This window comes from Salvelinus sp. IW2-2015, linkage group LG4p (assembly GCF_002910315.2).
Source record: "Salvelinus sp. IW2-2015 linkage group LG4p, ASM291031v2, whole genome shotgun sequence".
Taxonomy (NCBI): Eukaryota; Metazoa; Chordata; class Actinopteri; order Salmoniformes; family Salmonidae; genus Salvelinus; species Salvelinus sp. IW2-2015.
Genome location: NC_036841.1, coordinates 20255930 through 20279021, shown reverse-complemented (window position 1 = coordinate 20279021; position 23092 = coordinate 20255930). Strand labels below are relative to the sequence as shown.

The 23092-nt window shown below is 41.2% G+C and overlaps 1 protein-coding gene across 1 annotated transcript in view; it reads left to right on the top strand.

Annotated features, from left to right (window-relative positions):
- The first annotated feature begins 338 nt into the window (after positions 1–338).
- Positions 339–23092, top strand: part of LOC111960683 (CXADR-like membrane protein) — a 109626-nt gene continuing 86872 nt past the window's right edge. Inside the window, exon 1 of the mRNA XM_023982822.2 lies at positions 339–897. Coding sequence (XP_023838590.1) covers positions 837–897 — 61 coding nt within the window. The 5' untranslated portion in view covers positions 339–836. The remainder of the gene's footprint in view (positions 898–23092) is intronic.

Below are 23092 nucleotides of genomic sequence, written 5' to 3'. Positions count from 1 at the left end.
GGAGATTAATCTGTCTCAATGCCTGATAGGAAATGTTGCTCCTCTCTCTGTTTATTTACCTCACTGTTGCACAGTCATACATTCTACAGCCAGGGAACCCATGAATGGATACATACATCCTGACTGTGTGTGCACTATAACTCCAGGATAATGGACACTTATTTCAATCTTTCCCATGTGTTACATTTCCACTGTGCTGTCTCCCAAACTATCCCATTATTTTTTCCAGATCCAGCATGCACTCTGGTAAAAATCATGCAAGAACATAAAATAAAAAACATTTTCATCCAGACATCTKTAGGGGGAACATTGTTACCCTTTTGATGCACTGCTAAGGAAGTGGGCCTCAAGTAACCTACCCCACAGTCAGACCAGCCCAAGATGCCTTTGTGGTCAGATCAGGCAATGTGAGCGTTTCAGGCTCTAGAAGTCTCCATCCAGCATGCAGCAACATCCACCTATCGGAATTCTTCCCCTCACTTTCTAGTGCAGCGGACAGCGGTATAGGAAGGAGAGGAGAACGCTCAGAGCCACGGAGACAGRGGGAACCTGAGACACGCACGCGTCCCGAACGACACAGAAAGGAAGGGAACTTTGATTTGACGCGTGGCCGATAATGATGAAATTGACGATACGAAAGAGCTGCATTCCTYAGTGAAGGGAATAATTGACATTTCGAGTGTTCCAATATATGATGTCCTTGGATCCTTGCTCATTGTAGATTATATTTAATTGCTCTCTCGAATTTCTGAAATCTTTCTTTATTGTGATTGTACACTTCGTTCACCCGCATGAAATGTAAGGCAGTCTGAGCGCATTGTTTCCAGCTTCGTCGCATGGGATTTCCAGTCGTGTCGGGTGCGGTGATGTCTGCAACATTTCGCTCTTTGTTTCTGGGTAAGTGAATTCCCAKTCATATGAAAATATGTAGTTATTAATAGGAGATGATCAATGACATGATAAAGGATGTAATTGGGGTTATGATTTATATCGAGCATGTAGRCTATTGTTCACAAAAATGTACCATAGCTGACAGCGCTCCATCGTGCGTAATTTTATCCAGAATTATATCGAAATTAGCCTACAAATAATGTAACATAAGCTGTTCATAATATTTATCTCAAGTTCTTTATGAATAGCCTAGATCAGTTTGACAAATTAGCCATGTTAAAATGTAAAATAAATAGTGAGATGAGACTTCATTGTGATAAGTAATTCAATGAAAAATGTGTRTTAAGAAGAAAAAAGTTAACTTCGGAAAAAAAGCCCCTACAATGTGAATTGAAAGCAGATGTTTTTGTGTTATGATCACTGTACAAAGGCTGCACTTCAGGCATCCATCCACTTGACTGGTGCTGGAGAAAGACTGTAGTCTGAGTGTATTGTATTGTCCATTGTCTGTTAATGACAGATTTAACACAACTGCTTCTTAACAGAAAGCACAAAGACAGGGCACGCCACCTATAATCCGAATCACAAACTAATGTGTTGTGACACGATTGGCAAAAATAGATATTTCTAATAGATCATGGCAGGTGTTGAGAGTGCCTCGCTGGTGCCCTGAGAGCAGTGGCAGATCTAGACCATTTCAACTGGGGGGGCCAAGCTGGGGCCAGTTGTACTGTTAGAGGGGCCAGTTACATTAGATGTTATTGTTGTCATATCGTTTCCTTCACTGCATTGCAGGCATTAGCAGGCAAAAGACCATGTTCATAATCATCATCGTTGCCACTGTCTAATAACGGATGTAAAAAAAAGAACGATAGCAAAAATTGGTAATGTAAAAATTATTTCATACTCCACATTTCTTGGGGGCCTCAAGGGGGTCCAAAATTGTAGTCACAGGGGCACTGCCCCCCCCCCCCCCCTTCAATTCCAACAATTCTGTCCGTTGTTGTGATGGTGCATTCCATTATTATATATTTTTTTTCTGATGACAGTTTATTGGCTGTAGCCTTTTGTGTGTAGCCTAATGTGTTTATCAAACTTAGACCTTTAATGTAGTATATATTTTCTTTGCAATAGCACATTAAATACATTACCTCTGCCAATATATACTGAACATAAATATAAATGCAACATGTAAAGTGTTGGTCCCATGTTTCATGAGCTGAAATAAAAGATCCCAGAAATTGTCCATATGCACAAAATATTATTTCTCTCAAATTGTGTGCACACATTTGTTTGCATGAAGCTGATAAAACAGCATGATCATTACACAGGTGCTCCTTGTGCTGGGGACAATAAAAGCCCACTCTAAAATGTGCAGTTTTGTCACACAAGACAATGCCACAGCCCTACTGATTTATTTAAATGGACTGATTTCCTTATATGAACTGTAACAGTAAAATCTTTGCCATTTTTACAYGTTGCGTTTGTATTTATGTTCAGTATATTTGTATGTTAAATTGAGTCCGAAAGTCTTATTTTGTCCAAATTCAACGCATCTTCCATAATTCTTGCAGTAACATCACGTCAGAATTTCACTGTGAGGTTTCTATAAATCCAGCAAATACCATAGCTAGAGCTTTACATGTTCTCTATTGTCAAAGTAGCTACACCTGAATGAGGTCAGTAGCCTGCCCTGCAATGATAGGCCTATGAGTGAGGCAGACAAGTGATGTGGGTTGCCATTGTGTTCATTTTCCTTAGCCAATAGGCTGGGGATAAATGGGTTGATAGTCTAGACAGGCAATCATAGCTCTAGTGAACTGTATTATCAGCTATTTGTTAGCTGGTGGTGATGATGATGATGATGGTGATGATGTTGATGTGATGATGGTGATGATGGTGGTGGTGATGATGGTGAATATTGGTGATGGTGGTGGTGGTGATGATAATGGTGGTGATGATGGTGATGTTTTGGYGGTGGTGTTGATGATGATGTTGAGTATGATGGAATTTGTATTCTTTTTTTGTATTTGGCAGATTAGTGTAGTGCTGATGTGTAGGTTGGAATACATGTAGTGGTGACATACCCCTCTGTGCAGTCTTTCATAATGGCAAACCAGGTTGAAGGACATTTCCCTTATAGTTATGAACAGTATTTATTTAAGACCAGCCCAGAGGCTGCGTTGAGAGAGAAGAGCTTATTTTATTATGGAATGATCAATACTAATTAATAGAGCTAATTTCCTTTTAATTTGTCTTTGGCCTTGGAAGTCCAGAGACATCCTTAACTTAATATCTGTGGGAGATGTAATATCCAGTGTTCACATTATAGATAAGTACCACAATTAAACACCACAGAATTCCTTAACTGGCTTTATCAAGGCTTACATCACAAAATGAATGGTGCAGTAGAAGGTCAAATGATATGGTAAAGCCTGTAAAACAGCTGGAAGTAGAACCTGAGTAACCAAACCAGAGTAGTGGAGCTTAATGATGGATTGCCTGCCTGTCCTTCCCTCAGCAATAYATGGTTTTGAATGGAACATGTTAAATGACTGTCCAGGAAGTAATAACAGATTGTAATTCACTTGACAGAAATGTARTGGGAAAAAGTGAGTAGCCCTTCCATTGGAGTTATCCATTTCCAACCCGCAAACACCCTCATTTCAAATGGAGCTTATCCACTTTGACCGCTAGGATATTTAACAGTCTTGCATCTATGCTGCTCTATGATAATGGCAGAGGGAATTTGAGTTGCATCCTCAAGTTGCATAATCATCGTTCATCTGATCCGTTATGTATGGAGATATATGCTAAGAGTGACTAGGTTTAAAACGGGTTTCTGTTCCCATTCTATATTTAGCATCTCTCCAGGGACAAAGGATCTCTCAAATGTGGAGATGACAGGAGCCTCCGGAGCCAGAGGTTTTGAAGTGACATCTCGATGTGTTTGGCCCTGAATCACAATTCCACACATACTAGCYCCCCTATCTCACACTCACACAGCCATTTAAAAAAAAAAATCTGGTGACCATAGAAAGCATTAAGTCTGTAGGTCTAGTTATTGCATATCTAGTCCATATTAATAGACTAGGGGCTGTATTCAATCTGTATCACAGAAGAACAGCGTTACAGCGTGATTGAAATTGAAAGCAATGTTCCCGCATTAGCGGAGACTGCATTCACGTAAACACTCCAAATATTTCAAGCTCTAGATTGCAGAGATACACACAGGATGGAATAACCTTTTAGAAGATGTGAGCACACATGTAATGAGCACCCTAATGAGACGATGTTCGAGCACAAAGGTCTAACTGTCACTACTAGAACTATACACCCATATCAACAAACACTAATTTGCTTTTCTAGCAGTTTTTCCTGATGTGTTATGTCTTATTTGATTCCTATGGCCTTTAGATGGCTAATACACTTTTCCTGTTTTTCTTCTGAAAGAACCTTGTTTCATTGATTGAAGTGCTTTTAGGAATGTTTTTCTGTGCAGAGCAAGCCTAGGGCCCGATTCAATCAGATCYGCTTTGGCCAACATCAGCATAGCAGTTGTTTTGGCAGTGTCAGAGGTGGAACTGCGTTAGAGCTGTCTATAATCCCACAATTCCCATGCAGCCGCGTTAGAAGTTCATGCAGCCGCTTTGCAAGTTCAAACACTCGAATTAGACTAAATCCCCATATCCAAATGAACATGAAAACATGCATTAGTCTAACATCAATGGTTTGAGTTTTTTTATAAGTCATTATTTCTATCATCAATAGAGCCTACACTTTCCAGTGCCATTTTGAACTTCTAACGCAGTAGGGATAATAAGGAAGGGAGTGGTTTGTGACACACGAGCAGCCGTTCCCCAATTTGTCAGCTCATACCTCAGTTACACCTCCAACACCATCAAAACATCAGCTACAGTGCATTCRGAAAGTATTCAGACCCCTTAACTTTTTCCATATTTTGTTACTTTACAGCCTTATTCAAAAATGTCCTCATCAATCTAMACACAATACCCCATAATGACTGAGCGAAAATAGGTTTTTAGACATTTTTGCACATTTATTACRAATAAAAACAGAARTACCTTATTTACATAAGTATTCAGACCCTTTGCTATGAGACTTGAAATTGAGCTTTCCATTGATCATCCTTGAGATGTTTCTACAACTTGATTGGAGTGCACCTGTGGTAAATTATATTGATTGGACATGATTTGGAAAGGCACACACCTGTCCATATAAGGTCCCACAGTTGACAGTGCATGCTAGAGAAAAAACCAAGCCATGAGGTTGAAGGAATTGGCCGTAGAGCTCCAAGACAGGATTGTGTCGAGGTACAGATCTGGGAAAGGGTACCAAAAAATGTCAGCAACATTGAAGGTCCCCAAGAAAACAGTGGCCTCCAKCATTCTTAAATTGAAGAAGTTTGGAATCACCAGACTTTTCCTAGAGCTGGCCGCCCGGCAAAACTGAACAATCGGGGGAGAAGAGCCTTGATCAGGGAGGTGACCAAGAACCCGATGGTCACTCTCACAGAGTTCCAGAGTTCCTCTGTGGAGATGGGAGAACCTTCCAGAAGGATAAACCATCTCTGCAGCACTCCACCGATCAAGCCTTTATGGTGGAGTGGCCAGACGGAAGCCACTCCTCAGTAAAAGGCATATGACAGCCCACTTGGAGTTTGCCAAAAGGCACCTAAAGGACTCTCAGACCATGAGAAACAAGATTCTCTGGTCTAGTAAAACCAAGATTGATTTCTTTGGCCTGAATGCCAAGCGTCACGTCTGGAGGAAACCTGGCACCATCCCTACGGTGAAGCATGGTGGTGGCAGCATCATGCTGTGGGGATRTTTTTCAGCGGCAGGGACTGGGAGTCTAGTCAGGATCGCGGGAAAGATGAATGGAACAAAGTACAGAGAGATTCWTGATGAAAACCTGCTCCAGAGCGCTCAGGACCTCAGACTGAGGTGACGGTTCCCCTTCCAACAGGACAACGACTCTAAGCAGACAGCCAAGACAATGCAAGAGTGGTTTCGGCACAAGTCTCTGAATGTCTCTGAGTGGCCCAGCCAAAGCCCGGACTTGAACTCGATCGAACATCTCTGGAGAGACCTGAAAAAAGGTGTGCAGATACGCTCCCCTTCCAACCTGACAGAGCTTGAGAGGATCTGCAGAGAAGAATGGTAAAAACTCTTCATATTCAGGTGTGCCAAKCTTGTAGCATCATGCCCAAGAAGACTCGAGGCTGTAATCGCTGCCAAAGGTGCTTCAACAAAGTACTGAGTAAAGGGTCTGAATACTTTTGTAAATGTGATATTTAAGTGTTTTATTTGAAATACATTTGCTAAAATTTCTAAAAACCTGTTTTTKTKKKGGCATTWTGGGTTATTGTGTGTAGATTGATTACGGGGGAAAACGATGTAATCCATTTCAGAATAAGGCTGTRATGTAACAAAATGTGGAAAATGTCAAGGGRTCTAAATACTTTCTGAATGCACTGTATGTGGATCCAGCCAATGTTGGTTAACGCTGGTTAGCGCTAGATCTGATTGAATCCAGGCCCTAGTTCTGTGTTCTGAATGAGAGCGATTTTAGGTGAAATAGTGCCTGCTTTATACCTGTTCTTGCTCTCTCTGTGGAATATTTTCACTGTGCGTATTTTTAACAGCCAAAGACATCCTCGATACAAGTGAAGGTCATTCTGGTGAGATGAAAATGTACATTTCAGTATGACAGATTTCCTCTCTCTTTTCTATATCCTTCCTATTTTACCCCCTTGTGTCTGTCACCATCTTATTTGCATCAATACACTACATTGACATTGGACATCAATTTCCCCATTGATCAATGTCTTTTCAAGAGGTCTGTCTCAAAATACAGTATGTCTTTTGCTTGACGTGGGCCACAAACATCTGGACAGAACTGTGTTTCTGTTGTTTTCTGATCTATAAATCTCAGCCGCTTTTCAACCTTCACTGACAAAATGACTTCCAGATTATTTTGGAACACATGAACAGGAACTGCCTATTTCCCTGTACGGCTAACTTTTGACAGATGCTCTGGAGAGGCTCAGATTCACGTTAACTCAAGCCACATGTATARTACAGTAGGCTACCTTCATTCTGGTCCACCAAGCTCTTCTTTCTATGATATCTATCAAGCATTGCAGACCTTCCATTTTAGGTTCATAAACGGGGTTCAAACAACAGAGTACCCTACGGATTTCTTTCATCTCTGCCACCATGGTCATTTACGAGCAAAAGTGAGGATTTCTGCATTATTTGTTGGGGTAAATAAMCATGAAAGTCAATAGAGCGGGGACAATTATTGCTTCTTTTCAGGAAAGCTTTGCCGCTAGTGAACATAAACAGTTTGATGAGGGTCTCTTTGATTGTTTTATAAGGACGCAGAGATCTAAGGGTGGACAAATGACAAGACAAATACTGATGTTTTTTGCCTCGAACTACAAAGGGCATGGTCCTAATTCACCCAAAGCGACCAATCCACCATTCATTCTGATCTTAACGACAACCCTCCGATGTCCAGAGATGAACCCATCTTTCTCAGTATAATGCCATTTTGCTATTTCCTTTAGGAATACATCCCTCCATTTTACTATGATGTCTTTCGGGGGTCCGGAAACTCCCTATTTGTWACATTTCTACMAATATTGCCCTAAAAATAAATACTTTACCCAAAGGTATAATGATATTTCCCATTGACTGATCATGGTTTTTCAGATCCCCTGGTATGATATTTTTGCACATCATTGATTGACACTGTTGGACTTCAACCACATCTTTCAATGGATAGCTACTGCCAAGTSAATAGAGACTTATCAAAATCAACACATCTTCTGAATACCATTTAAATGAAATCCATTATCATCATTCATTGTTAGGATGCTATCATTCCAAGCTCACAGCTCTGTTTTGCTTCTCTCAAGCATGCTCTACCTAACTGAAAACTGGCAGCCCAGAATAAGGCTGGCACGCTTGTCTACTCATAGCAAAACATGCTTTTGATCTGTGTTCTCTCTTTGGAAACCAGGTATATCTGTTTTCAGAAAGGCTGAGGGATCCGTTATTGGTACAGGAAAATAAATAGTTTCAACCCCAAAAAAATCCCTGTCGCAAAGGTGTCTTTCAATTTCAAGCAGCTTAGCATACTGCTTACATCAATGACACGAGAAGAATAACAAGTGCCTTACAATGTATTTTATATGCGATTTTCCTCCGTTGAAAAGAATGGAATTGTCATTCTGTACGTTAGTTCCATGGATGAAATTGGCCAAACCTTATTTTTCTCAGAGGCTGTAGTGAGCGTTTCCTCTGTGTCAAACGCTCTAGCCCACTGTCATCTGGACCACCCATTAGCTAGAGCTGAGGTGTTGACATTGCAAGTCTGAGATTATGAATTGTGATTTGACTTTAATGTGATTTTAATGTGATTTTAATGTGATTTTAATGTGATTGGTCAAATGTGCATGCCCTCGCATAAAATGCAAGGAATTGTTGATTTTTCCAAAATAAATTGCAATCACAGAATCGCAGACTCCTGGAGGGACTAATTGATTATTATRTCCAAATAGAGGCTTTGATATTCAAAAGGCATGATATGACTGAAGATCTGAATAATTTGGGAATATTGCTCTCAGRGGAATAGGTTCTCACTATAAAGCACTCTGTGACAGTGATCATCAACTAGATTCAGACGCGGGCCAATTTTTTCTTGAGCGGATGGTCGGAGGGGGMGGAACATTTTTACAATCAGTGGCGACCCGTAATTCAGCCACACATATTTAGCAAAAAAAAATATATATATATCTTTTTTTTTTTGTTGTGAGGGGTTGCCATTTTTGCATGTTATTTTGGCGATAATACATGTCACATATCAGTTTGCAAACAATGTGAAAAATTAAATAACTGAGTTAATAAAACTGCATACAAACATGGTATTYTTTTTGCTTTCTTGAGTAAGGCAGCTCCAAAATGCAGGTGTTTCAGCCTAGCTCAGTGCTTTCTATGGTGGTGGGGCAGCCAGTGGAAAATACAGAGTGTAGGGTTTGGTAATATTCTCTAGTTGCGCCGTGATTGGCTCAGTGTTCTTTCACTCATGGGGACACTACGTCACTGCCAAATCTAAGGGTAGAGCTAAAMAATTCAAGCTCCTTGGGTGTGCCATAGAGTTACATTAGAAGTGCCCATCCAAGAAGGTTCAAGGTCATTGGCCACAGATAAAATGACATCAAATCACCTTATATCTACAGTAGCTTTGATCATACTTTCACAATCTTAGCTAGCAGTCATCATCATGAATCAAGTCGACAATCTACTGGCAAATCCTTTTTAATCCTTGTCATATGAAGAGAAATAATGAAGAGAAATTATAGATAAAACATACCGGTGCTCATCGGCCATTGGAMATAAACATTACACAACAAGTTGGAAATCACAAATTCAACAATGAGTGGTTTGGAAGGAATCAGTGGCTAACTGCAAGCATTGMAAAGCAATCACTAGACTGCTATTCAGTGGAGTTGATGTGTGGTCTCAATTCTGGGTTTAAGGGTCTCTTTTCCGATCTTAAAATGATAAACATTCAACATTGACCATGCTGTCAACCAGCATGATTTCTGCCACGTTTAAATCAACTGTTAACTCGGAACTGGGAAATCTGACTTCAATGAGTTCAAGACAACTGGGAACTCGGGGAAAAAACAAGCTCCTACTGGGATAATACGTTTTGAACGGTCATCCAACTCGGAATTGTAAGTTGGGAACTCGGGCCTCTTTCTAGAGCTACGACCCGAAGATCACTGACGTCATCATGATTCAACCTTGTTTTTTTCCAAGTTCCCAGTTGTCTTGAAARCACCATCAATCCAGAGAATGACAGACTTTGATGACAACGTTTGATGACAAAATTTKCCCACGAAGGACTGCCGCTCCACCTTCCAGTTCAAGTGAACACAGCACAACAAGGTCCAAAAATGTCTTGTACGCTGCTGCATAAATTATGTAAAATGCCAGGGAGATATGTAAACTGTCGCTACTGTAAGAATGTGATACAAAGTGTATGTTGTGTAGTTACTATTAGTTGCCTYACCCTAATCATTTGGTCTATTTWCCCCTGTTAATTTCACCGACTGTTCTGACTTTGTGATACACATGTAGCCTATAACCTGTTTTAGAGAAATGTAATCATGAATATTGTAAGAGCGTTCATTGTTTGCTTATATGCCCCCTTTATTTACCCTATGGTTCGGACTGGGTGTACAGGGAGAACACTGTAAGAACGGCCCATGTTCTGAATTATGTCGCTGTACATTTCAAAAGTGCTGAACAAATAGTTATATTGACTACGTCCATCCTAGCTCGCTCATTAATGTCTTAATCGAAATTACGGATTGCCTCTTATCATCTTGTCGTCCCCTTATGCCATAGTTTGTACATCTCAATTGTCAGTAGAATCCACATTTGTTTAAGCAAGTCAGCCATATCAGCTATGTTTTTTTAAAGGCAGTAAATGAGGCTGAATGAACTATTTTGCTTCCAGACAAGGCTTCGAAAATAGCCAGGTGTAGCAGTGGTAAGGGGTTGGGACTGCTGTTGGRACATCTTTATGAAGGCCCTAACAGTTTGTGGGCACAATTTGTCACCGTTATAGTGCAATTAATCTATTGTTTAGTGTTGTGTTGTGTTGTGCAGTGGCTTTGCTGGCATGCATCCCCCAACATTTTTGGTTTGTTTGCCCCACCAAGATTTACATACTAAAATCGGCACCTGATTACACTAATTTGTAGACCGCAAATTGACCGCAAGAAGCCCAAACAGATATTATATTTCACTAAAACATAATAATTTCAAACCTTGCTTACATGTGTATATGATCACGTCTCTCTACTATGCGTGGAAATCACAGGTCGGTGGATCCTTAATTGGGGAGAACGGGCTCATGGTAATGAGTGGAGCAAAATTAGAGGAATGTTATCAAATACATCAAACACATGATTTCCAGGTGTTTGTTGCCATTCCATTTGCTCCATCCATTTGCAGCCAATATTATGAGCCGTTCGACCCTCAGCAGCCTCCACTGGTGGAAATACTTGGGAACAGATTTCCCCAATTAAAATCCATTGGAGCTGATTTCCTGGTGTTTTACAGTTTTTTATGTCCAACATTGAAAATGCAAGAAAAACCCCCCAGATGTTATCTTTCTTTTTTTTTGCTAAGAAAACTTGGGGGGCCAAATAAAACCTTTTGCCTGGGGCCGCCAGTTGGGAAACCCTGCTCTATGATCTATGAAGCCCAAAGACATGATTCTTCACACAGTCAAGCAGGAGAATCTCTGAACATGCTTCCCTCGCACCAGGACAGCAACACTAATTCACAAAGAATTGACTTCTTCTCCCTCATATGACATTAAGCAGTAAATTATTATTGAAATTGAATTCAGATTTTTTTTTTTTTATCAACCAATGATGCAAAAGCATGTTCCACAAGGCAATGACAACCYTGTTGTTTTTTCTCCCTCTCTTTTTGTGGAATGAGAGCCAACTGAGAGAACGGAGGAAATGTTCCACGTCTGACTATTTAGACGCCTGCTGTTCCTTTCAATTTGAAACAGTCTATTAGCTCTGCTAGCAGGCCACTCCATTAGGTGTTCTGAACCCGCGTGCTCCATTGTCTCACTCCATTTCCCTCTTGCTGCTCTCCCCCAAGCGTTAGTGCCAGTAATCAGTAGAGRCCTCCTTTTCTTCTTGCATTCATCTTCACCCCCATTGTCATCACCACTCCACCCGGAAAAGATCCAAAGATGGATGGTGTTTGCAGGGAGAATTTGGTGGCCATTGATTAGTGCATTTAAAAGTAGGAAGAAGGAATGGTTAACCTGCAGGTAGCAACAACAGCTTGAGGACCATCTGTCTTCCCTATTTGATTTGGAGGGGTTTTAAATCCGAAGCTTGTTCGTGGTTCAATACTTTTGTTTCATGTCTGTCATAAATTGACCATTACATAACGTCCTGTAATTCAGATAGGTTGCAATTATTTTATTAGAATCATGAAAAAGGCTTTATATGATAAACACGTACTGTAAACTGACGCTGATATTTTTTTAACTAAGGATAAATGCATTGGTCATCACGACTGCAGATATTTTATTGCTATTCAGTGCTASTAACTGTAGAATGCAATATTTAGGTCCCACTAGTGGCTTGCTGTTATCTTGTACTAGAGGCATCATGATGGATGGTTTAATTATCGAGACACAATGCCAGGCATTTATCTGGCTGTTCATACCACAGCAAAAACATTGTAAACTGGATATCGCTGATCAATCGCTAGGCTTCCTGCAATTAAGTGTTTAATGCTGCTGATTACGCTAGCCTGCAGTGTGTCACACTAACGGTGGCTCAACCTTTAAACGCTAYGAGGCGAGATGCACTCAATGGAAGAAGTTAATGTTTGCTTAGGAGATTAAGTTACATTTAGGTGCTTAGACCAGGGGCTGCATTCGGTCTTCAACGAGGTCCGGAGGGCCGCACTTAAAATTRGTTATATTTCCTTCCTGTAAAAAAATTGTGAAAAATACTCCTCTATCCAATGTTTTTGAAAAATTCGATGCTCCCTGACTGTTTAGCTTTCATTTTGGTGATCATTAGCGAGCAGGACACAATCAAGAAACTGTATGAATGTAGATCCATTATTATTACTACCAGTGGTGGAAAAAGTACCCAATTGTCAAACTTGAGTAAAAGTAAAGATACTTAAAACTTCTTGTCAATAGGGGGGCGCTGKTTTCACTTTGGAAAAAATCGTGCCCAAATTAAACTGCCTCGTACTCTATTCTAGATTGTACAATATGCATATTATTATTACTATTGGATAGAAAACACTCTCAAGTTTCTAAAACTGTTTGAATTATATCTGTGAGTAAAACAGAACTAATTTTGCAGCAAACTTCCATACAGGAAGTGAAAAATCTGAAAACGAGGCTCTGTTTCAGGGCCTGCCTTATTCAATTGCTAAGTATTTATCGATATTCATGCACTTCATACGCTTCTCACTAGATTCGAACAGGCAGTGGACGGTGGAATGGGGTGGTAGCTTAGGAAGCCTCCATATTGTCTTATGATAAGCGTTCGGGTATACACGTTCTAATTCTCCGGCTCTGTTTTTATTTGATACATATTAGAAAAACATCATAAAGTAGGTTTTTTCAACCGAGTTTCATCAGTTTTTTCAACGTTTATTGGACTTTTGGAGTTTTCCGTTCTTTGCGTCGAGAGAAACTGGGAACGTCATCAACATTGGCTAGCATTGTGCACGAATAGAAAGGACATTCTAAACCAAACAACGGATTTATCTCTCGGACCTAGGACTCCTGTACAAGATTCTATGGATAGCTCAAACAAAAGTAAGAACAATTTATGATGTTATTTCGTATTTCTGTGGAAAATGTTATTCTATTCTCTGCGCATTTTGGCGGGCGCTGTCTCGCAATAAACGATAACTGTTTGTTATGGTAAAGTTATTTAAAAAAAACTAACACGGCGGTTCAATAAGAACAGTGTATCTTCATTTGCATACAACAAGTATTTTATGTAAATGTTTTATGATGAGTTCTTTGGTCAGATTAGGTGAGTGTCCAAAAAGCTCCGGACATTCTGGTGAATCGATTGCTACATATTCACAATGTATAAACACGGTTTGCAGCTCTAAATAATGCACATTTCCGAACAAAACATAAGTGTATTGTATAACCTATGTTTAAGACTGTCATCTTAGGAAGTTGTCAAGGTAGTGATTAATTTTATTATCTTTGCTGGTTTTTGCGAATGCTATCTATGCGTGAATAAATGCGTGTTGTGTGTTGGGCTATGTGTGGTAAGCTAATATATAATGCTATATTGTGTTTTCGTGTAAAACACTTAAAAAATCGGAAATATTGGCTGGATTCACAAGATGGATATCTTTTCATTTGCTGTACACCATTTATTTTCAATAAATGTTTATGATGAGTATTAGGTATTCACGTTGCTCTCTTTAATTATTTCTGGCTGCTTTGGTGATATTTTGATGGAGCTGCAATGTAAAACTATGATTTATACCTCAAATATGCACATTTCGACATAAACATAAATTTATTGTATAAAATGTTATAAGACTGTCATTGATGAAGTTGTTTCTTGTTAGTGACTAATTATATCTATATTTGGTCGGTTTTGTGATAGCTACCCTATTGCGGTAAAACATGGTGAAAATATGCGGTTAGTCTTGTATTGTGGTAAGCTAATAGAATACATATTGTGTTTTCGCTGTAAAACATTAAAAAAATCGAAATGATGGACTGGATTCACAAGTGTTTACTTTCATTTGCTGATTGGACTTTATTCATGATATTTTATATGCTATTATTTACTTTGGTGGTGCTATTCTAGCTATGCTAGTCAGCTTTACTGATGAAGATGCTCCGGATCCGGGATGGGTGTTAAGTAAAGGTTAATAGAAAATGACTCAAGTAAAAGTGAGTCACCAGTAAACTACTACTTGAGTAAAAGTCTAAATATATTTGGTTTTAAATATATATTTGCACTATCAAAAGTAAATGTAATTGCTAAAAATATACTTAAGTATCAAAATAAAAGTATAGTCATTTCAAATTCCTTAATTAAGCAAACCAGAATGGCCACATTTTCTTTTTTAAATATTTATTTACAGATAGCCAGGGGTAACACTTCAACACTCAGACATCATTACACATTAAGCAGTGTGTTTAGTGAGTCTGCCAGATCAGAGGCAGTAGGGATGACCAGGGATGTTCTCTTGATAAGTGTGTGATTTAGACAATGTTCCTGTCCTGCTAAGCATTCAAAATGCAACACGTATTTTTGGGTGTCAGGGAAAATGTATGGAGTAAAATGTACATACTTTTCTTGAGGAATGTAGTGAAGTAAAAGTATAAGTTGTCAAAAAGTACAGTAGTAAAGTAAAGTACAGATACAGAAAAAGACGACTTAAGTATTTTACTTAAGTACTTTACACAACTGATTACTACACAGTTTCAATTTGGTTTTATTCATTTTAAATTATATTTAACATACTTTAAAATGACCCCCCCCACCCCCAAAAAATATACAGAGAGATGTTGTTTTATGTATGTTTGACAMCCCTSGCTTAGACCATGGTGAGTGTACAGTAGATTGCTGAAAAATATTTTAAAAATCTCCACTTCCTGTGAAACTGTTCCAGAACAGATAGCATCATCACCTTTGTTTTTACGAGTCGTTAGACTTGACTTGATGATGAAATGGAGCCTTTCCGCTATACTGCCCATGCAGATGTGTAGCTCTATGGTTTGATGTTATMCACCAAGTCGCAGAGTGCCGTGCAGCAATAGCAATGTAATAYACAACCCAAACACTAGATTTTCACCGTACAAGGCTTTTTATATTGCCTTTCCAAAGTGGGCACATTGTGTTTTTTCCCTTGACTGAGGCGGCAGAAGCACCACCCCTGTGCTCTGATAAAAGTGAAGTGTGGGGTAAAAAGTGAAGTGTGGAAGTCTGGGGAGTGGCAAATTAATGCCATCTACTTCCCTGTTCCCGGATTGTCTAAGCTCCTAGTTACATTTCCTGCAGATGCTACCATTTTCACTCCATTGTTTAGTCATCTTCTGCCTCTCCTGTGYCTCTCCTGGATTCTTTACCTTGGTCCTCATGCAGCCTGACAGGCTAACTGTAGTTCACTATGCCACCAGAGAAGACACGGCTTAGGACTGTGTTTAAAATGCTTGTCATGGTTTTGTGTTTTTGTCAAAACTGTCACATTTCAATGTATTCCATGGTGGTGCTGAACAGGTTGCTTGTGAATGAGATGTTCCTTTTCAAATATTTGTTACGTTTTTGGAGCAAAGGTTCAGTTGGGAGTAAATAGAACATGATGGGCACAGTTTGTCTTCTTGATATTCAATGTGAGGTTTTTAACAGTACACATCACTTTATTGTCTGTGTCATTTCAGAAAGGGAAATCTGGAGTGTTAACATTTGGCATGATTTGCAGTCTGAKGTCCAGAGTTGTTGTGGAGGWGGAATAGCAACGTTTGCAAAATCAAGCTCTTAAAATAATTATMGTTGGCAATGATGACTGTGTATTCTAGAGTAGGCCAAACTCAAAATGTACAGCGATGGGAAGTACTGTACCATCAACTGTATGCTATGTTATACATGACAAAAAAATGGCATGAGGTTAGAGTACAGAATAAGAAGATATTAATAAATGGATGGTCTATCCTTTGTTTGTGAGGAGAGAATAAGGACATGCCTCATCTCCTTGGTTACTGGACCCAATTTAAAAAAAAAAACATTTACTCTATGTAGAGGAGAAGATGCTATTTGCTCTACGTGGAGGAGAAGATGCTATTAGCTCTATGTAGAGGAGAAGATGCTATTTGCTCTATGGGAGGAGAAGATTTGCTCTATTAGCTCTATGTAGAGGAAAGATGCTATTTGCTCTATGTCGAGGAGAAAGATGCTATTTGCCTCTATGTAGAGGAGAAGATATGCTATTCTCTATTAGAGGAGAAGATGCATTGCTCTACGTGGAGAGGAAGATGCTATTCTCTATGTCGAGAGAGAAGATGCTATTTGCTCTATGTAGAGGAGAAGATGCTATTTGCTCTACGTGGAGGAGAAGATGCTATTTGCTCTATGTAGAGGAGAAAGATGCTATTTGCTCTATGTAGAGGAGAAGATGCTATTTGCTCTACGTGGAGAGAAGATGCTATTAGCTCTATGTGCGGAGAAGATGCTATTTGCTCTATGTAGAGGAGAAGATGCTATTTGCTCTATGTAGAGAGAGAGATGCTATTTCCTCTATGTAGAGGAGAAGATGCTATTTGCTCTATGTAGAGGAGAAGATGCTATTTGCTCTATGTAGAGGAGAAGATGCTATTTGCTCTATGTAGAGGAGAAGATGCTATTTGCTCTATGTCGAGAGAAGATGCTATTTGCTCTATGTAGAGGAAGAAGATGCTATTTTGCTCTATGTAGAGGAGAAGATGCTATTTTCCTCTATGTGAGGAGAAGATGCTATTTGCTCTATGTAGAGGAGAAGATGCTATTTGCTCTATGTAGAGGAGAAGATGCTATTGCTCATGGAGAGAGAAAGCTATTAGCTCTATGTAGAGGAGAAGATGCTATTTGCTCTATGTCGAGGAGAAGATGCTATAGCTCTATGTAGAGGAGAAGATGCTATTAGCTCTATGTAGAGAGAGAGATGCTATTGCTCTATGTAAGGAGAAGATGCTATTGCTCTTATGTAGAGGAGAAGATGCTATTAGCTCTATGTAGAGGAGAAGATGCTATTTCTCTATGTAGAGGAAGAAGATGCTATTAGCTCTATGTAGAGGAGAAGATGCTATTTGCTCATGTAGAGGAGAAGATGTATTTCTCTATGTAAGAGAAGATTCTATTAGCTCTAGTAGAGGAGAGAGCTATTAGCTCTAGTAAGGAGAAGATGCTATTTGCTCTATGTAGAGGAGAAGATGCTATTTGCTCTATGTAGAGGGGAAGATGCTATTTGCTCTATGAACCTTTCTTCTTGGATGCACTCTTGACATTGGACAATGTGGAAGAGCCGACTCGTCACTAGCCCCTTTGCTAATGAGGCAATTAAGTCTATCCTGCCGTGTTGGAGCACTGGGCTGAGTGTAGGGCCGAGAAGTCATCTGCAGTCTCAGCAATCACCAAGTGTCTCTTCCCCCCTGGCTGCAAACAGAAGGCACAAGCAGGCTGTCTGGTGGGATTCACTCCCCCTCCATCCCCTCTCCCATTCTTCCTTCTCCTGTGGCCCTCCCTTGTCAATGTGACCCTCGCTCATCTCTTYAGATCACCAGCAGGGCCAGGCTGTATTGAAGCGTTGTCCAGCTAGTAGCTTCATAGAATCACGTTATCCATGATTGATGCTTGTGCGCTTCCTGTTTGGCGATAGGATGTGAAACAGTACATGGTCTTATAGTGTTGCTTCAGAGTGTTCCCTGTATGACTATTACCTTTGACTGCTGTATTTCAGTGAACCTGACCTGAGTATAACACGGTGCAGCAGCAGCGTTTTCCTGTTCGGTCACCCCGGCCGTTAGTGGAGTATTTACCATGTTTCCTTTAGTYCATGAGGTTATTCATGCCACCAAAAGCACCTGTTCAGGGAGGGGACGTTAGGCTGCAGCAGTGTGGATGGAGGGATCCTACTGCAGCTGGAGGTAGTGTGGTGCGTGGGGGCTTGTTTCGACTTTACCTCCCTCTTCCATGACGCTCATAAGTAAAACAAGGCCCACCTCTCCTTCACCTGGTCAGTCGTTACTAGAGAATCCTGTGTGTTAGTGTGTATGTTTATGTGTGTGTGTTAGTGTGTGCGTGTGTGCGTGTGTGCGTGTGTGCATCATGTGTTTCTTTAGATTGCATCTTCCTAGTGTGTTATGGGGATGTTTATTAAAGCATGGAAATTCATTCGCCTCCAGGCTGTTTTGCTTATTACAGGCTAATGTTGATTGTTTAAAATGCACTGATACTACGCATTCCTCCTTTTGCACAATTAAATTATAGTGACATCAGTTAGTATGCTTTTTCCTCCAAACCTCTATAGCTTCTCGCTGCTGTGTCATGTACAGAATTAGAGCCTAAGTTAATGTGTTTAAAGGCGGTGATAACGGCAAGGCTTACCGCTGTTCAGAAAGGGATTACGGGACAGCGTTTTCTGTCTTCAAATAGCTGGTTTAACCGTCAGATTACTTTCTTCTTCTCTGGTAATGAATTGCTGGTGTTTCCTGACAGACGGCATGAAAGAGAACGTCTCACTCTGCGGAGAAGGAAGACAGCTGCTCTTTAGCGCTGGAAAGGTATATTGCAACAGTGCAGAGAGAGACAGGAGACGTCCGAAGTCTCCTCTTTCACGGCCGCTTATCTAGTGATTGATCAGAAACATTTGACAAGCGATCCATGTGTGATTTGTAATGGGAGCGTTTGTGTGGGCATACAGGCATGTGCTCATGCATATAATAAAGCAATTGTACATGAGAGAGCGTGCTAAACTGCTTTTTTAGCACGGCTGTGCTGCGGTCATAGGTGCGAGGTGGACCCGAGTACCATAGATCAGCACTGCCATGCTAAAACAGTTGTTTTGCACATCCTCGTGTACAATTGCTTTTTTACAAAGCGTTACCAATTATATCAAATATTTTATTTTAATCAATGTATTCATAGGCTACTATTTCATCCCTCAAAGAAAAGGCCTAGCCCGACACAGATATGGTTGCTAGCCAAGCCAGCTGGACATTCATTCTATCGGTTAGGTTGCCAGARACGCGACCCAGTTGTTAAGTCTTTTTGTTCTGTATCTATGTACAGATGCAACCCAGTCGTTAGTTCTAAATGTTCCGTTACCATGCTGGCTGGCAACATTCTTATCCCTTGCTTGCTATCTAGCCAACTACAGCTAACACAGTCACGTCAAACCTTGCAGCTAGAATACCAGCAAAATAGCTGCATTTCCACATTTTCGTTTCACCTGACATTTCTTTGTATATATCCATAAAAATGATGCTAGTTCATGATTTCTACTGGCTGAGAAAAGATGTCCTTCTCATCCTGACACGTTCATTCTCAATAGGACAGTTCAAATCAAATTTCAATATTGAAACATTGTTGCAAATGTCAAGAGACAGACAGCAACGTTTGTACAAACCCCCGTTGTTGCAAACCAAATGTTACACTACAAGTAAGGGGAAATAATGTCTCAATGCTTTTTACAGTGGAGATCAAGTTAATGAATTGGCTGGCTGAGCTGATGGGACACTGGATGCACAGGGATTTCTCAGATGGAACAGAAAACAAGATGCCCATTTTTGCATCATAGGCTTACCCGTGTTATATCATAATGCTTGTTTTGACCAAACCGTTGTAGAAAGTACATGTATGTACATGTATAAAACAAAATGTTCGGTTGATTCCGTTTTGCAGAGAAAAGTCTATCAAGTATATCAAGTAGCAGTCCCTTTGTATAGGATTTCCACATCCTCTCCAGTTTTGAGAWCAAACCCATCAAAGGGTGACATATCGTTTGTCAAGCTCCATCTGCAGATCACGTGAGCGGATCAATAGCCAGAGATCACCCCTGCGAGCAATTGACGCCTGTGAGGCAGCTGGATTGGGGGGTTTCAGTTACAAGTCACCTGGAGGGCAAACTGACAAGACCTTAAAAAAGAGCAATGGCCGACCGCGTCTGCTCTATCATTGGCTGAACAGAGGGACACCAGATCCAGCAGGGACGTGCTTGACAGCACAGCAGCATGCTGAAAGAGAAATACTTCCCTGCCTTGCAGACATAATCCTTTCTTCCAAATGCACTGCTTACAGGACATTTATAAAGACATTCGGCTGGAGAAATGACTCCTTATTCAATATTCAACCCACATAGCATGGCAGGATGAAACAGTGGTCTCTTACKTCCCTTGTTAGAGGACATGTATTGAGTGTGCACCSTGAGGACGCACATCCCAATGTACAGTAATGCTGTCGGATGTTGCAGGCAGTGGCACTCTGCTTATGGTTGGAGCTGCGCTGTGTTTTGTGTTTCAGGAGGCTAGCTAACGAGTGCTCACCATTAGCCCATGGTAACTGCGCTGGTGAAGATGGATTGTCTTGGGAACGCTTTTTCTGAAGGCATGTCAATAGCTCCGTTATACCCCAGTGCATTCAAGTGCATTGGGGAGCCTATTCATCAACTGACTGGTTAGCCCCATTTTTGTATGTTTTTTTTGTCTGGTCTCAGTTGCCTCTGAGGGGAAACCATACAGTATGAGGGTGCATCAGTGCTTAACGAAGAGGGTTTATTCTAGCACTGTACTGACTAGGTATCCCCCTTTCCATTCCTTTACTACCAGTATGACCCAGTTACCTCACCAGTATGTCGCTCTCCTCCTATCTCCCCTCGTCTCCTCTAGACCATCCTCCCATCAAGCTAATCATCTCCTGCAATTGATTTTACAGAACATTTGTGCAGGAGGGGGGGACAGGCAGTTCACCCGTCCTGTCCTCGGGGCGGACATTTTGATGTATCACGCTACGCATTATCATTTCAATGCATTAGCATGCCTGGCCAATGGCAAGGCTACATGGGTTTTGAAAACCACCATTATCTCACCTTTAGATTTTTCAGCTGCACCGTATTGAGATCTGTTAAAGTAATACAGTATCTTTACCATACATTTGTTGTTTTTTTAATCACTGATCTATTAGAATTGGATTTGGAAGAAATAAGCAATAAYGCATTTTTATAAATCCCAAATGTCTGTTTTGTGTTATAGTCTCCCTGTGTGTCTTTTGAATGGAACTGAAGCATGAATGATGTTTCACTTCGCTGACCCTATCAGACCATTAATCCTAATGTTTAGAGTGTAGCCACCACATACTCTAAGCCTCGGCTTGACTACAACTAATCATAGCCAGTAACTCTGTGTATAGTACAGCAACAAAAACACTACACATGCAGAGCCATAGTCCACCAGTTGAAATGACACTGTTGTTTTGTTTTACGTCTCACCCCTCCCTCATCTTCTAACAACCTGTGTTTATTGTCCTTTACCACTCTCTGAGTAATGGAATGGGCTATGTACGAGTGGAGCATCATGGACACATAGCCTGCAAAAATGTACAGGTAGATTATCATGGACATGTAGCCTGCAAGGATGTATGGATGGAACATCATGGACATGTAGCCTGCAAGGATGTACGGGTGGAGCATCATGGACATGTAGCCTGCAAAGATGTGTAGGTGGAGCATCATGGACACATAGCCACTGCAGCAATGTGATGGTTATGGGACAGGCTGTGTAAGGGTGAAGCCTCATAGGGCTTTTGAGTGGCGCAGCAGTCCACGGCACTGCATCTCAGTACTAGAGGCGTCACTACAGACCCTGGTTCGATTCCAGGCTGTATCACAACCGGCCGTGATTGGGAGTCCCATAGGGCTGTGCACAATTGGCCCAGCATCATCCGGGTTTGGCTGGGGTAGGCCGTCATTGTAAATAARAATTTGTTCTTAACCTAGTTAAATAAAGGTTCAAGAAAATAACATAATAAGAACATATAGCCACTGCAGGGTGTGATGGATGACCACTCAGCCATGTGCATTCTGCTCAACAGAGGCAGCCTATATTTCTCTGCTCTGAAGTGGGGTTGGGTGCAGGGTGGAAGTGGGGTTGAGTTGAGTTGGGTTGGGTTGGCTGCAGGAACATATTGGAGGCTATTGCTTGGTAAAGGAATGCACTGTAGGGAGACACTAGGGGACAGAGTAGGAGAGCTATTRGAAGAGAGAGAGAACCATTGAGAGAAAGATAGAGTGACAGAAACAGAAGGAGAAAGTCTGGGACAGTAAGCGAGGTGGAGAGGCAGAAACAGCATTTGAGAAAAAAAGAGAGGGAGAGAGAGTGGAGGGAGAGAGGGGGAAAGAGAGGAAGAGGGAGGGAGAGAAAGAGAAGGAGAGGGAGAGACAGGCAGGATCTGTCATTGATCTTGTGGCATTAGCCAGGGCCGTGGTCGTAATGAGGCCTGTGCTGTGCTCTCTGCTGTGTATGTGTGTGTGTCTGTGTGTGTGTGCACGCCTGACCATGGTGGAGGGAGGCAGCACGAATCGTCCATCATGTCCCCCCTAGCCTACGGTGCCCTCAGAGGAGTGCGGCGCAGTCACGGTGACATTGGGCTCATTTTCGAGTACACAACAAACTCTGCACCCCACCCACGCTTGGCTCCAGCACCATCAGAACCATCAGTCTCAGTGGGTCTGGTTCTCAGTCTCATCTTTGTGGCTGTATGTCTACCATGAAAGATTGCTAATCAGAGACGGTGGGAGGGATTTCTTTGTCCAACGTTTAGACACCGCTTCAGGTGGGCTGTCCAACGTTTAGACACCTCTTCAGGTGGGCTGTCCACCGTTTAGACACCGCTTCAGGTGGGCTGTCCACCGTTTAGACACCGCTTCAGGTGGGCTGTCCACCGTTTAGACACCTCTTCAGGTTGGCTGTCCACCGTTTAGACACCTCTACAGGTTGGCTGTCCACCGTTTAGACACCTCTTCAGGTTGGCTGTCCACCGTTTAGACACCTCTTCAGGTTGGCTGTCCACCGTTTAGACACCGCTTCAGGT